General features: G+C 40.8%; 1 protein-coding gene across 1 annotated transcript; it reads left to right on the top strand.

The window, feature by feature from the left end:
- The first annotated feature begins 1,411 nt into the window (after positions 1-1,411).
- fhl1a (four and a half LIM domains 1a) lies at positions 1,412-15,254 on the top strand. Its single transcript, XM_080035081.1, has 6 exons — positions 1,412-1,608; positions 10,696-10,877; positions 11,811-11,988; positions 12,240-12,409; positions 12,495-12,681; positions 14,452-15,254. The coding sequence occupies exons 2-6, from the start codon at positions 10,722-10,724 to the stop codon at positions 14,604-14,606; spliced, it is 846 nt and encodes a 281-aa protein (XP_079891207.1). The 5' UTR covers positions 1,412-1,608; positions 10,696-10,721; the 3' UTR covers positions 14,607-15,254.
- The last annotated feature ends 34 nt before the right edge of the window (positions 15,255-15,288 follow it).

Raw genomic sequence — 15,288 nt, 5'->3', positions numbered from 1 at the left:
CCAAAATCCACACAAAAAATACCCAAACAGTGACACATTTTTCACTCCCCCATCCAAGAAACAGGCGCAGGGGGGTGTTGATATAAAAGCCGCACCCTGCACAGCCAAGACTGATGGATTTTTTATTCTCCGCAGCACGATTTGTGCCAGATATCAGGTAACATGTTCCTAATATGGGCACAACTCCCTCCAGTCTGCTCTCAAGAAGAATGTCTGTATAGTGGAGCAGCAGTCCAGGGAGGAAATGGTAGTTTTAAAGGGCCACTTAGCTTTGGTATGAGCTGAGATATGTGTGTGTGTCTCTCTCTCTACACTGTCCCATTTTCGTTCACTCCACACAATCTGTTGATGTTGTTTATCATGATTATTCCAACAGGTGTGGAGAATTGCTGTTCCAAGCAAATAATATAATGGTACTAAATCAAGAATAAAGGTCAGAGGAAGACACTTTAATGCTCTGCACCTTCTGTTATATTTCAATCCATCCAGTAAATAAGACTGCATTCTTGTTTGCTTACTGAAGTGCCTCTTCCTAAAAATTATAACCTGCATTTTACTCCTGCATATGTGCACGGTGAAAAACACCAGCCAGATGTTGAAGGACCTGCACAGACCGTGAGAAGAACATGTGGCTCTCATAAACAGTGATGGATGATGTTAGTGATGTGTGTTACTTAACCACTCATGTAGCCTTTGTAAATTAGTTAGGGGTTAACACATGAAAGCCCATATCTAACATACAGACAGACAGCATAAATATGTCTTCTTCTAGCTTACAGCATTGTGCTGCTGGAAAGTGGAGCTGTAGTTAACATTTTCTCCTGTTATTTGATTAACAGACATAACCTTTTGGCTTCAAAACTTCAGCTCCATGTACAAACAAAATACTTATTCCTAGACGTTCAACACTTTGGATGTAGGCCTACATTAGTTCAGATGACGATGCAAATAGCTGTTCAGTCTCACTGACACACACAACTGATGTCAGAGCTCGCATATTTGTTATGTAACATAGCAAGGACACCTTCTGGGCATTTCAAGATCAATATGATGGATATACACGCTGCTGAGTTATGTTTCAAAGGGCCACATGTATTTACTTTTGGTTAAGAATGAGTCATCTTGATGTAATTCGTCTATTCATTACCAAACAAGGAAACGACTCGAGTGAGGCCGATGCTAGGACAAGTGTGTGTCAACTTAAGAAGGCAGTCCATCTTTCCTAAACAGCAGAAATGTTTTTAAAAAAGCGGAGAAAAATCACAAGTGGGGATAGCTGCACACAGTGAGTCGATTGTTAAGTCTCTGTGGTAGCCTACTTAATATAGAAAATGCTATGACTTTACTTTCTCCATGACACTTGGAGTGTGGGGCCAATGAGAATGTTATTAAGTGTGCTTGTAAATTCCTGGTTGAGGTCATTGTTTACGAGGGCTCACAGAGGTTTGGCTTAGCCTACGTCCTGCCGTTCTTTTTTTTTTTTTGCTCAGCTCCTCGGTCTTTTAAAGCCGCGTCTCCTCCTCACATTTCACCTCTCGGCTAAACCCACCGGACACTGCTGCTGGTGTAATTGACTGTCGCGTGGAAGACGCTCATCTTTGGAATAAGGTGAGTCCAAAACCAAAGCTAACTGTTGATTATCGGGCAGATGCTTACTTTGCCTTATGTGACATTGAACAAAAAGCACAACGAAGGCAGTTCATCACAAGTTTGTAATTTTCCCCTTTTAAGTAGCTTACAGTTATAAATGCGTAAGTGCAGTCATTAACTTAGCCTATACATGGAGGCTTCCGACTTAATTTGAGTAGTTTATACAGACGGTCTCTAATGAAGAATACAAAAATGTGCAACAAGTTCTCTGACCGTTTTGGGCACGGCCAGTTGCGCTGCGCAACAGGTGCTTTGTTTGGCACTTCAATGGAACGTTTTGTGGACTATCTATCTGCACATGTCACTGCATTTCCATCCTACATGGTCATGTGGCCTTTGAACGTTTTTCTTTATTAAGGAATGAACCATTTTGTCTGTGTCAGTGGCCGAGCCATATTCTCGGGGGAACTAGCCTACTTACAACTTTGAGGCACTTCATTGAGTTTTGCGACTTTATGCATCTTCTTCGCTACATTTAAATTATTTCATATAAGAAATATGACAGTTACAACCAAACCCACTCAGAGTAGGCTATATGCAGCTCTAACAATTAGCATCTAACTCAACTACATCTAAAGCAAGGCTTATGTTAATTCAGCAACAAGTGTCAATTATATACATAAGCCAATCTAAGTTTTATAGGAATTTAACTTCAAATAGGGTTTTTTAAGTAATGGTTTTTACCAAATAGCCTCACAATCAGTGGCTGGGAACATTCCTTCAAAAGCTAGACACAGTATCACAATGTATGATGCCCTGCAATTAAAATCATGACTAATTAAGCCTTTGTGTTCAGTTTGGTGATACCAGAGGCAGCGAGGTGATTCAACTCTATGGCCATTATTCAGTGCTGAACTTTGCTATAAGTGTTTACTGTACCCAATATTTGTCCCCCCTCCCCTCAAACCTTCTGCATTGGCCTGGATGCAGAATGTAATGCACTCCAGTACAATAGTAACAGTAGCAGAACACATTAGATTTCAAGGTTCTTATCTTGTAGATGAAAAGCTCTTGACGTTGTTTTGTGCTGCTGGCATCTGTAATAATGAGCCCCAAGGTTCCATGTGTGACTTGAATCTGTTAAAGCATAAAGTTCATCAGCTCGCCGCCAACTCCCATCTGGTTTTGGGCAGCAGCCAAACCAGATGCATGATGTCATTAAAAAGACCTGGAGATTACGTAGACTTTTTTCCCTCCGGTTTCTCTGGACCTCTTTGTTGCTCCAGCATGACTTCACCATCCTTAAGAACCCATAAAAACGTTGTACTTTACTGAACAGTAAATCAACTTTCGACTAGAAACAACAAAGATTCTCTCTCTCTCTCTCTCTCTCTCTCTCTCTCTCTCTCTCTCTCTCTCTCTCACTCACTCTATGGCTCTTTTTTTTGCTTTGATTTATAAATCATTTTGAAGACTGTGTCATATGTATCTTAGAAGTCTCTCTATTTTAAAAGTTTTGATGTGATATGTGCACACAGTTAAAGATTATTCATTTATGTGTGTGTGTGTGTGTGTGTGTGTGTGTGTGTGTGTGTGTGTGTGTGTGTGTGTGTGTGTGTGTGTGTGTGTGTGTGTGTGTGTGTGTGGTGTATAATTTATATCAATATTCATTGAAGCTGTTGCGTATGTCAGTGCCTGTGAGGTCTCTCCTCTGTATCAGGGACATGCACCAGGACATTTGGCAACTCGGGGGACTAGTAGCTTTTGGTGCCTGCAGTTTGTTTATGCAGGGACATGCTTCTGTTTGGGAAGGCAGTTTCATCATTGCTTTTATTCCTGCAAATGGAGCAGAGAGAGAGAGAGAGAGAGAGAGAGAGAGAGAAAGAAGGGAAGGGGTGTGTGCCTGATGAGCGATTTGAAGAAACACATATACAACAGCCCAGCTCACTACTCCATAATAGGCAATGCTGCTTGTTTATCCATGTGGGCTGAGAGATGAGGCAATATCCTCTCTAGTGGATGTCCTGCACTGCCTGTTAAGTTCCTTTGCCCCCTCTCCTGACATAAAAAAGTCTCAGCTGAAATGGCACATGGGAGTGAGGAAGAAATGAGGAGGGAGAAGGAGCAGCAGGAGAGAGAGAAGGAAGAGACTTTCTAATGTGAACTTCTACTTTATATGCTGCTAGGCTTAAGTCCATAACAAATCCTCTTATTTCATAAAGGCAGATCATATGTTTTGATTGTATGAGCACACATTTCGGGTTAATTGTCCCTCGATAAAATATTGCGCCACATATCAGCAGACTTTTTCTTTGTTTGAGTCATGTGAAAATAATGAGAGCTGAAGTGCTTGCTTGCGCACAGTGAGGGCTTTATCTGAACGTGTGTGTGTGTGTGTGTGTGTGTGTGTGTGTGCCATATCCGTTGGGACAGGAGTGTTACCGTGTTGGTAGGAGCTTCCCCCTTGTGGTCTTTTGTCCTCACATACTTGACCTCAATGTGTCTGGGTCTTGCAGCCACACCCTGATGAATTCAGTCACTCCTGGACCTTATGTCCCTGTTGTTACAGTTTGGTGTGGACAAACAAGTGTGCGTGTGTGTGTGTGTGTGTGTGTGTGTGTGTGTGTGTGTGTGTGTGTGTGTGTGTGTGTGTGTGTGTGTGTGTGTGTGTGTGTGTGTGTGTGTGTGTGTGTGTGTGTGTGTGTGTGTGTGTGGTGAGTCACTGGTCCCCTGACAGAGATAGTGTGGCTCAGTCCGTCACAGCTCCGTCTGCCCACTTACCACATTTGGAGAGTGACTGAGACACATGGATGTCCAGGGCGAGGAGGTCATGTTGAGGAATGAACTCCCAGACATGCCGACAAGGGCTTTTGTTGCCATTGGTAACAGTGAAAAGAGCAAGTCTGGGTGATTTCCTCCTATTAGTTCAGGAGGTACAGGCCAGATTTCCTGTTTCTCTGCGCTGGCAAACTACTCCAAGCCAAAAAGGCAACACCTAGCTTACACAGAAAAAATTCACGATATGCATCGCATCTCAGGATCAAATGATTTTCAAAAGCACATTAAGCTTGTACTTGGGAGACCGTTTTACTGTCTGTTACAATTAGTGGCAAGAATCATTTTTAAGCCTTTTTGCTCCTTTTTCACCTCAAAATATAAATGTAGAGTTGTCACAGCACTAACTATGCTACTTATTTCACAAGGATTCTCTAATTTGGAAAATAAATCATATTTATAATTTGGTTTATTGTTCCATATGATCAGGAGTTATTTCTGTTCTGTTAAAAGCTGGGCTTTGGAGTTGGCAGGTGGGGAGGTAGGAACTGCATTCCAGCAGTCAATGAGTAGAGTAAACACCATCACTAAAATAGATGTTGTTATATGCAGCAGTGCCAGATGTACCTTATATTAGTGTCCTTTAAAAGAAATAGGAGCCAGAATAAAATTAATTAACAAACATAACCTACAGCTTAATGAGCTTTAACGACTTGTATTCAAAACAAATGCCAGGCACAATTGAATGCAGCATGAGAGAAAGTGTATTGTGCTGTTTGGTACAATAGTAATGTTGTCACTTCAAATTTCCCCAGAAAACATGTGATATCTAGCTAATGCAGTTGATCAAAGATTGGAATTATGATGGTAATGCTAATTGTGCTTTCCTCGGTTCCGGTAGCACGTTGCAAACTGAATGCAGTGGAACTGTGAACACTGTGATTATGACAGTTTCTCAATAACCTTGAGCCTTTTTTTGCATTATGTGCTGTTTATTTAGATGTTGAATGCTAATGCGTAATAAATAAAAGGCCAATTGGACCTCTAATACATTGGAAAGATGTACACATCTCTCTTTCTGTTCAACACCATCATCATCATCATCCTCATCAGCGTCATTATCGTCATCATCATTATTCCATTGGTCAACAAGTCAGATTAAAAATAATTTTGTAATTTGTAAATTTGTGTCCACCTCTGACCGTCAAATTCAAGTTTATTTCAATGCTGCGACAAGATGGAACCAGAGAGAAATGCATCATTATTAGCTGTGAAATGGAGAGTAAAAGAATAGACTTGGAGTAGGCCTACAAGTGCGCCTGGTCAGAGATTAACACATCAGAAACAAGAACAATCTAAATATGATGGAGAATAAAAGGAGGAAGGAGAAAGAACAGATTTCCTGATGAAACGCAGAGCTGGGAGGGGGACATTTTTGTAGGCCAGGAGCCGTGGCGCCTTCCTGCTCATTAATTAGTCTGTGTGGGTTTATTGTAATTAGGTGACAGATTATAAAGGGACCGACATGATGCTGTGCTCTACGGTAATGGACCATATCAAATCTGTAATTACAACCAGCTGCCCTTTATAAAAACCAAGCGCACACACACATACAAGCTGAATTGATTGTGTTTGGTCTCTGATATATGAAGATGCTTATATTTAACAAAGTTAAGAAATGAGTCTTCCCTTTTCTATAAAGGAAATTACAGCGGCTCCTATATTAACTGAAATCATTGAATTTATTACGATTCCATCTAATTGATTTATTTCTTGTCTCTTTCAGTCTCTTCTCATTCCCATTATGACTACATTTCGGTATAGTCTGGCTCCAAAGGCCCGAGCCAATCAGAATAAAGTGCTATGGACTGTGGAGTCACCCGAGCTCCACTAGATGATGATGGTTTTGATCACAAATGTAAGCTGGCAGCAATAGAAATGGTTATATTTCATTCAATTTAAAGCAGCTATAATCAGTATCTAGAATGACTATGGCTCAACGACTACATGCAATTTAAAAAGTGGTTTTGGTTCACTATCACTGCTCTTATTGCATTGTTTTCGCTCCCAGCATGCAGCTGTGTTTAGTTAAAAGGTGAAATGTGGATCATTCAGAAGCTAACGGGCAAGACAAGTATTAGGGCCAGGGGTGAGAAAAAAAATGAGTGCAGGAAGTCATTTTTTTCTATATGCACTTCAAGAAAAACCTCAAACTTTCATTCAAAAAAGTATACCGTTGCATCACTTCAACACTGTAATAATGTATGTTAATGTTTGATATATGATTTAGTTCCGAAGATGCTCCAAAATTCCAAATATGCTGGTTCCCATTAGTTTAGCTATTTAGCTGAAACATTTAAAATGGACTTTGAAATTAAACTTGCGTCTTAAAAACTTGTTATTTAAAGCCTCAGCCGTGCCTGAGTATAGAGCACTGATAGATCAGGAAATTCTTTCCCCGTTAGCGCATTGATTTTTTCAGTGGATTCATCACGTCTTTTTTGCTTTTTTATCAGGAATGCGCTGGGGTTTTTCTCTGGGGCTTTTAAGAGATATTCTCTCTGTGAAATCACAGAGATAGCAGAGACAGAGAGAGAGAGAGAGAGAGAGAGAGAGAGAGAGAGAAAATCATTAATTTCTGTGATGTTTTTTTTTTCTCCCGTTTAATTTCAAACGGCCTCCATTGGCTCACTTTAAAGTCTGGGTTTTAGCATACTTTGTTATCCTGTGGAAAATGTGACAAAGTTGTTCACTTGAGGGAATATATGTACACACACATGTACGTACGTACACACACACACACACGCACACACACACACATTCAAACTCACACTCACACACACACACACACAGTCATGAAGACGTGAGGAGATAGTTATAGTAACACTCCACCACACTTTGTCTCTCCTCAGCTGATATCAACGTGCTCCTCCTGTGAGTCATCTCTTCTTCTGACTTACAATGTCCAGAGAGCCAACATGTCATTTACACGTCCTGAACATTCTAACAGAGCATTTTAATGTACACTGGGAGTATCTGCTATCCCCTATGGCTAATCCCTCGGACCAGGTTCTCTCTTATTTTTACCTTCTGATGTTACAGCAGTCGAATCCAATCTCCATCACCTAATAATCTATCCCCTCTGGATCGTATACTCTCTCTCATCCAACCCCCTATTCTCCCATGCATATCCTTAAAAGGACAGGGCAGAGGCTGAAGGGTGGATTGGGGTGTGGGGTCAGGGGTGTGTATGTGTGTGTGGGTCACAGTGGGGGTATATACAGCCCCCCATAACTTCATGAGGCGTACAGTATCTGGGTTTGACCCTCTGTGGATGCTACTGTCTCCGCCCGGCCTCCGCATTGTCCTTTCTTTACTTCATCACTGGAACCAAACATGACTTACCACAGACACTCAGGTAAAAGCATTTAAAAAAAAGTTGATGGAGATTTTCAAACAATTTTTTTTCTAAGCGAATATTGAAAGCGAATATTTTCAAACAACTTTTTTTCATGGGTTTGGAAAATCAGCCCTGTTTTCAGCTTTATGACAATGCATTTTCAGTTAAATACTTTAGAATAGAGCTGCAACGATTAATCGACGAATCGATTATTAATCGATTATTAAAATAATTGCCAACTATTTTGATAATCGATTAATCGTTTCGAGTACCTTTTTAATAAAACATTTCCAAATTCTCTGATTTCAGCTTCTCAAATGTGAATATTTTCTGGTTTCTTTAATCCTATTATGACAGTAAACTGAAATATCTGTGTGTTTTGGACATAACAATACATTTGAGGACGTCAACATGGGCTTTGGAAAATGTATCAACATTTTTCACCATTTTCTGACATTTTACGGACCAAAACACTAATCGATTAATAATCGATTAATAGAGAAAATAATCGACAGATTAATCGATTATCAAAATAATCGTTAGTTGCAGCCCTACTTTAGAATGGTTCAAAGGTCCAGTTAGCATTCTGGAGCCGTTGGTCGTTGATGTTTTGTTGATGTGTAACATGTTCAAGCAACATTTCCCAGCAAAATCAGTAGCTAGTCCACATCTAAAAATCTAAAATCCTCCTTTTCTCTGGCTGGGGAGATTTAATTAATTCCATTATGCATTGATACACATGTAGCTTCTTTAAAAAAAAATGTTTAGGCAAAAACACATTTATCCACATTATGTTATTGTTCAGATAAAACTGATTATAAAGAACATTGTCAATTAATGGAAGCACTTTTTTTTTTGCTCAGTGTGAATAATTTTGACTAGGCTAAGGAAATTAATCTTATCTGCCTTCAGATTAGCATCTGTAGATATGTGATCATCGTGAGAATGAGTATCATCTTGTTGTGACTTTCTGTGCGCTTTTTCATCTGTAATTTATTGATGCATGTAAGAGAGGCATCAAGAGCAGTCTGTTTCAGGATTTGCATTGCTTTGTTGTTGATGTTGTTGTTATTTTCTTTAAAGTTTTTTTCTCCAAAGTGCAATGATAACAAGACATGATTATGTCAAAACAACCTCATTCATAGGCCTAATAGCTTTAGGACAGCTTGCTACTATTACCCAAGAAGGTTTTGACAGTGTAGCTGTTGATTTGGCTGATAAACAGTCTGGTGTCACTCTGTCTTTGATCAAGTGAACCCCACACCGCTCTGACTCAGCCGCTCAAACTGGACTCGCGTTGACCTTTCCTGCTTCCCTGAAGGGACCGCAGTGGTATAATCCACTCTCCTCACAGCTGAGTGTCGGCACATACCAGCACACCTGTTCATGAGAGGAGAGGGGCAGCTGTCCAACTGCTTGTGACAAAAGATTAAAGCGCTGGATGCGTCTCAGCTGGAGCCACAATAGCTGCATAGTTGTCCCAATAGTCACCAATCTGCAATCCTCTTGAAGGTCAATGCACTTTAAATAGAGAGAGAGAGCAATCCCTGGTGTGGATGAGCTCAGTAATGAGACCCGAGCATTGTGTGTGTGTGTGTGTGTGTGTGTGTGTGTGTGTGTGTGTGTGTGTGTGTGTGTGTGTGTGTGTGTGTGTGTGTTTGTGTGTGATTCGACATGATTGACATTAGATTGGGTTTGGGTCCCTGAATCGCTAAGAGGTGAGTTCAGGTGTCATGGGGCGTGTCGGGGCTCAGTCCTCAGTCCAGACTTTATCCCCTTTGGCACAGCTGCAGATACTGTAGCTCCCTTTGCTCCAGACCCCTGTCCCATATCTATCTATCCATCCATCCACACACACCAGGGGCCACATACCACGCTGCGGGAGGCTCGTCTCTGTCTCTCACACGTCTCTTTAGCCACGTCCCACTTCAATAGCTGCAGCCCCCCTTTCATAAATATTTTCCTTGTTCCTATGGTTACCCACCCCTTGTTTTCTCCATCACTCCTGTTGTACTTGCTACTTGGATTAAAATGATATGTGTCGTACAGGATAAATCACCAACACACTTTTCAGCTGCTCCCTTCCTGGCATCCTGTTGGTGTGTGTGTGTGTGTGTGAGAGAGAGAGGGAGAGAGAGAGAGAGAGAGAGAGAGAAAGTTTTAAAGTGATGAATACATTGCCCCCACACACTATGCACAGTTGTTCCAGGAAACTACTTAGACTGCTCCCAAGAGGACGCGGGCCTATGACGCGAACACAGGAATGTTGATGAAAGAAGGAGCAAAGCAACTCAGTTAATAACAGCCAATAAAAACAGCCCGGCCAAAATATGCAGACAAAAAAGTGTGTGGGCCGTAGTCAGGAGGAGGGGAGGTCGTTTTAGGGCTAGGAGATCTAAAAATATGACCTAAGCGCACAGGGGAGAGCTTGATAAAACGTCTGCGGGGCCAGAAAGCATTCAGACAACAAGCAGACATCTCTGGGCCGCTCTTTAACTTCACTCACACTTCTCTCATCAGTTTGGTATGCTGCATCTCACTGCCTCATACTGATATTAAAGGGACAACACATCAAAAATATAGTACTCTGTTTTGCATTTTAATCTACAGATGTCTTGATTTTACAGAAGCTGCCTCACGGGCATCATTGTGTTTCTCACCAAACTCCAGGCATCAAATGCTCATGCATAGGCCTATATTGAACTTCTGATTTTCTTACGCTCTATGCTACTTCTTTTCTTGTTTCTCTAATCAAGTACTTTAAACCAACTATATGGAGATGTCAGTGCTCTTTAAATAACATGCATTCATTGCTGTTGACTGTGTATTCATTTGCATTGTTCAGAGAAGGAGCATGGCGACGTTAGAGAAAGGCAACACTGTCCCCATCTGGTGTCTAAAGGAAACTTCCTCTGCTTGTATCTCCACAGGTCCCAGGAGCTATCTCACCTCCACCATGACTGAACGCTTCGATTGCTACTACTGCCGTGACAACCTGCACGGCAAGAAGTATGTCAAGAAGGAGGAGAAGCACGTGTGCACCAAGTGCTTCGACAAGCTGTGTGCCAACACCTGCGCCGAGTGCAAACGCCCCATCGGTGCTGACGCCAAGGTGAAAAAAAAACACATGAGCATGAACCAAATAAGTCCCTGTGTTCTGTACTTCAGACATGTGACATTTTATTTAGCATTAAAAACATGATACACAGAAATGTTGATGAAAAACAGCATATATGATGTGTGAATTCATGAATAATTTCTCTAAAAACAATTATTCATCATGCTTTGGTATTCTTCTAACAATATGGAATGGTGCCCAAGCTGTTTTTGAACAATATGCCATATTCATACACAATGCACCGACATATTATTGGTGTAATATAAATAATTTTATATGTCTCTGTAGTTTCACAGGAGTCTTTTTAGTTGTTTTCACAAGTCACATTATATTTCTTGTGATAATAGGCCTACTCATAGATGTGAAATTAGATACACAGCAAATGAACTGTACTCACATAACTAATGTAACAAATAACAGTACATACAGCACCAACTCTTCTTTTTCTTCCTGTTTCTCCCATTGTATTACACCTGTTCTTTCTTTAACATGTCAAACTGGCCTACGTTGAATTTTAATCTCTCCGCTGTGTGTGTCTGTGTGTGTTCAGTCAGCACTTATATGCTCCATCTCAAGCGGCTTGTCTGTCATCCAGCCATGGCATGGCCTCTGCTTCCAAAACACTCTCACCACTCACAGTTAAATTGTGTGAAAAAAAGACATGTCATTACTATCTAATAGGTCTTAAATACATTATATCCCATTTGCACCATTTAAATCCCCCAAACTCCTTAATGGCTCAGCACACTTCAGTTCCCTTTTGTCTCCACGGTAACGCCTCCTCTTGCCACATGGGCTCTTCTGTATTCTGGCCCAGAGCCTCAGTCAACCACATGATGATGAGTAAACAAACTGATCTAATGAGGTCTGCGCAAGGGACTTATATAGCGAGTTGCACCTTTGCTCCTCTGTCTGTGTGTTGTTCAGGAGCTGCACCATAAGAACCGCTACTGGCACGATGAGTGTTTCCGTTGTGCCAAGTGCTACGCGGCCCTGGCCAACGAGCCGTTTAGTGCCCGTGACGACGGCAAGATAATGTGCGGCAAGTGTGGCTCCCGAGAGGATGGCAACCGTTGCCAAGGATGCTACAAGGTGGTCTTGCCAGGTGGGTTTTTTTCATCAAAGCACACCAACACACAGTCCTGATGAAGCATATTAGCTGGATGTTCTGTTTTTTATTTATTATTACATTAGGTTTGATTGATGCCAATTTAGTCCTAAACATTGAGTGTATTTTTTCTGAGGAGTTTAAGTTGTTCTACTGTAAATCTTTATATTATTCTGTCTTGCCCGCTGGTCGCTCACTACAGACAGATGGTGTCCCTGCAAATCTTGATTTAAATGTTTGTGTGTTAGGAACCCAGAACGTGGAATACAAGAACAAGGTGTGGCATGAGGATTGCTTCAAGTGCTATGAATGCAAGCTGCCAATCCGCTCGCAGAGCTTCCTGACCAAGGGTGAGGACATCTACTGTGCTCCCTGCCATGACAAGAAGTTTGCCAAGAAGTGCTTCCATTGCAAGCAGGTACAAGCACTGATAGCATCCCTGTGGGCATTTGCTATTGACTTAACTATTAGCACAATGAATGATCTTCCTTTGCTCCTCTTAGGCCATCACTTCTGGTGGGATCAGTTACCAGGACCAGCCCTGGCACACTGAGTGTTTCGTGTGCAAAACCTGCCGTAAGTCTCTGGCGGGAGCTCGCTTCACCTCCCACGAGAACAATGTTTACTGCGTGGACTGCTTCAAGACCGACGTGGCCAAGAAGTGCCATGGCTGCAAGAACCCCATCACAGGTGGGGAGACACACACATATTATTATACACAAGTTCTAGTGGGTAGGATTCCTGCTGCAAACACATTGCAAGAAATGTCTCTAATCAATGGTGCTTGAATAACATGCTCTCAGTACCTACTCATTAACTTACTATTTGTTCTTCAGTAACTACTCACGTTTTGTGACCCTTATTATAAAGTGTTACCCACTTTATTTTTTTAATTTAAATGATTTCTTAAAGATATTCAAAATCCTCCCTGAAAAGAACTAAAGTAGGCAATTCAATTCAATAAATGCACCAGGAAAAATAGATAAACTGTTTGCTTAATGTCAGCATAGCCTTTAAACCTGCAGTGTGTAGAATTTTGGGATTTTTTTCAGCAGACTTTGTCGAAAATAATTATAATACCCTTAAAGGAATACTTCACCCATACGGAACCAGCGTTCTATCATTATAAAATAACTATTATAATATAATGAATGAGGTTTTTCTTCCCTCAGTCTTCCCTTGGCCCAGCTGTCCTGTTAATCCTAACCCTTACTGTGATGTCACAAGAAGGAAACTGTAGGGTTAGACAGTGAGACCATAAAACACTCTTTCTGCCTTTTCTCAGGCTAAGATGATCCGATTTCAATTTTTTTTGCACATTTATACTTAATAGGATCTCCGAGTTCAATACCTTCATATTCCAACCGGTGAAGTAGGCCTTTAAGTACGTTTAATTTAGTGCATAATAGCTGAACATTTTTTTAGAATAATTTTTTACCCCTTAGAAAGGGTCTTTATATCTCCATATTTCTCCATACCATGGACCAAGGCCTGGGCGCCGCCATGTTGGAAGCGTCATAGTTGGATTGTTTAGAATTGTTCTTGTCCTTGAAGGCCACTGAAGCTTCTGTTATTATTTGAAAGGGGTGGGGTTACCCAGGGAGCGTTGCATTCTAGAACTTTCTTGATGATGTCATATTACACACTGCACCTTTAAGGTTTAGGCAAAAATCTAAAATGTGTGTTTTGTTAGCATACACTTTCCAATAATAAATGACTAAATCGATTCATACCTACATTTCGATTCACACTTTTCTTTAAAGGTGCAGTGTGTAATATGACATCATCAAGAAAGTTCTACAAAGTTCTAGAATGCAACGCTCCCTGGGTAACCCCACCCCTTTAGAATAATAACAGAAGCTACAGTGGCCTTCAAGGACAAGAACAATTCTAAATTTTAAACAATGCACCTGATGACATTCCAACTATGACACTTTCAAGATGGCTGCACTAGGCCTTGGCCCAATATATGCAGAAATATGGACATATATGAGACCCTTTCTAAGGAAAAAAATTATAATTCTAAAAAAAAATTCAGCTATTATGCACTAAATTAAACGTACTTATGGACATTATAATTATTTTCTACAAAATCTGCTAGGAAATAAAATAATAATAATAATAATAATTTGAATTTATATAGCGCCTTTCAAGGTACCCAAGGTCGCTTCACAAAAAAGGGGGGAAGTACAGTGATTGTGTACACAGGGGGGTGGGGGCGGGTTAGAGGTCATAGGCCTCTGAGAAGAGGTGTGCCTTCAGGAGCTTCTTGAAGGACTCCACTGAAGTGGCACAGCGGATATGGAGGGGGAGCAAAACCCAAAATTCTACACACTTCGGGTTTAAGACCAATTTGTGTTGAATGTCAGGACAGATGACAGGAGTCTGGGATTCCATTATCTCAAAAAAACATTACCCACCCCGTGCTGCTGACTGATATGTCCCTCTGTCTCCATAAAGGGTTCGGCCATGGCACCAATGTGGTGAACTACGAGGGATACTCCTGGCATGAGTATTGCTTCAACTGCAAGAAGTGCAGCCTCTCTCTGGCCAACAAGCGCTTTGTCATCAACGCAGAACACATCTACTGCCCCGACTGCGCCAAGAAGGTGTGAACAGCTGTGCAGAAGGAGAGGATCTGTGTTTGAAGGAGGAATTACACCAAAACTGTCTCATTTGACTGTTCCATTAGCAAAAAGAGCATACTCTTCTTATCAAATTATTCTTTTGGGTAGTTTTTGGATCCTGAATTCCTGACAGAATTGAAAGATTTTATGAATTAGCAGGAAAAAAAAAAGTCAAAACAGTCAATTTTGGTGCAAATTTCTCTTTACGAGTTAGACCGAATTTATTTCATCTAAATGTGCACTATCCTGAATCATTTATCTAAGCTACATATACATTATTGCAACTGCTTTGTGTGTGTGTGTGTCAGGGTTGGAAACTAACAGCTAAATAATTTCCTTAGTGCCATTGTGACATGCACTGTTAGTCTAATGTAATCAAGGATTCTGTCAGCGCCTTACTGGAATGGGTTCAGAGAGAATATTATGCCTTTTACATGCATAACTGCTGCTCATACATAGCCTATATGCTTTGATTAATAATCTGTTCCATCTCTGGGGGGATTTGAATGGATTATGAGAATGTTTAGAGAGCAAATTACAAATGAGGTCTTTTGAGATTGATGCTGAAATATAAACTGCTCATGTATTAAAAATTTGTTTTGTGAGTGAAGTTAAACAAGAATAAAAAAAAATGGAGGGAAGTGAATTCATGTCTCTTTATTTCTCTACT

This window comes from Ammodytes marinus (genome assembly GCF_949987685.1).
Source record: "Ammodytes marinus genome assembly, chromosome: 10".
NCBI lineage: Eukaryota > Metazoa > Chordata > Actinopteri > Uranoscopiformes > Ammodytidae > Ammodytes > Ammodytes marinus.
The sequence above is the reverse complement of the archived record's forward strand: the minus strand, read 5'-3'. Positions and strand labels throughout refer to the sequence as shown.

What these genes read in the sequence shown, in the direction of transcription:
- fhl1a (XM_080035081.1), top strand. Translation starts at nt 10,722, where the DNA reads ATGACTGAACGCTTCGATTGCTACTACTGCCGTGACAACCTGCACGGC. An exon ending in CCATCGGTGCTGACGCCAAG is followed by an intron (nt 10,878 to 11,810) that starts GTGAAAAAAAAA and finishes TGTGTTGTTCAG; the next exon opens with GAGCTGCACCATAAGAACCG. An exon ending in AGTGCTTCCATTGCAAGCAG is followed by an intron (nt 12,410 to 12,494) that starts GTACAAGCACTG and finishes TGCTCCTCTTAG; the next exon opens with GCCATCACTTCTGGTGGGAT.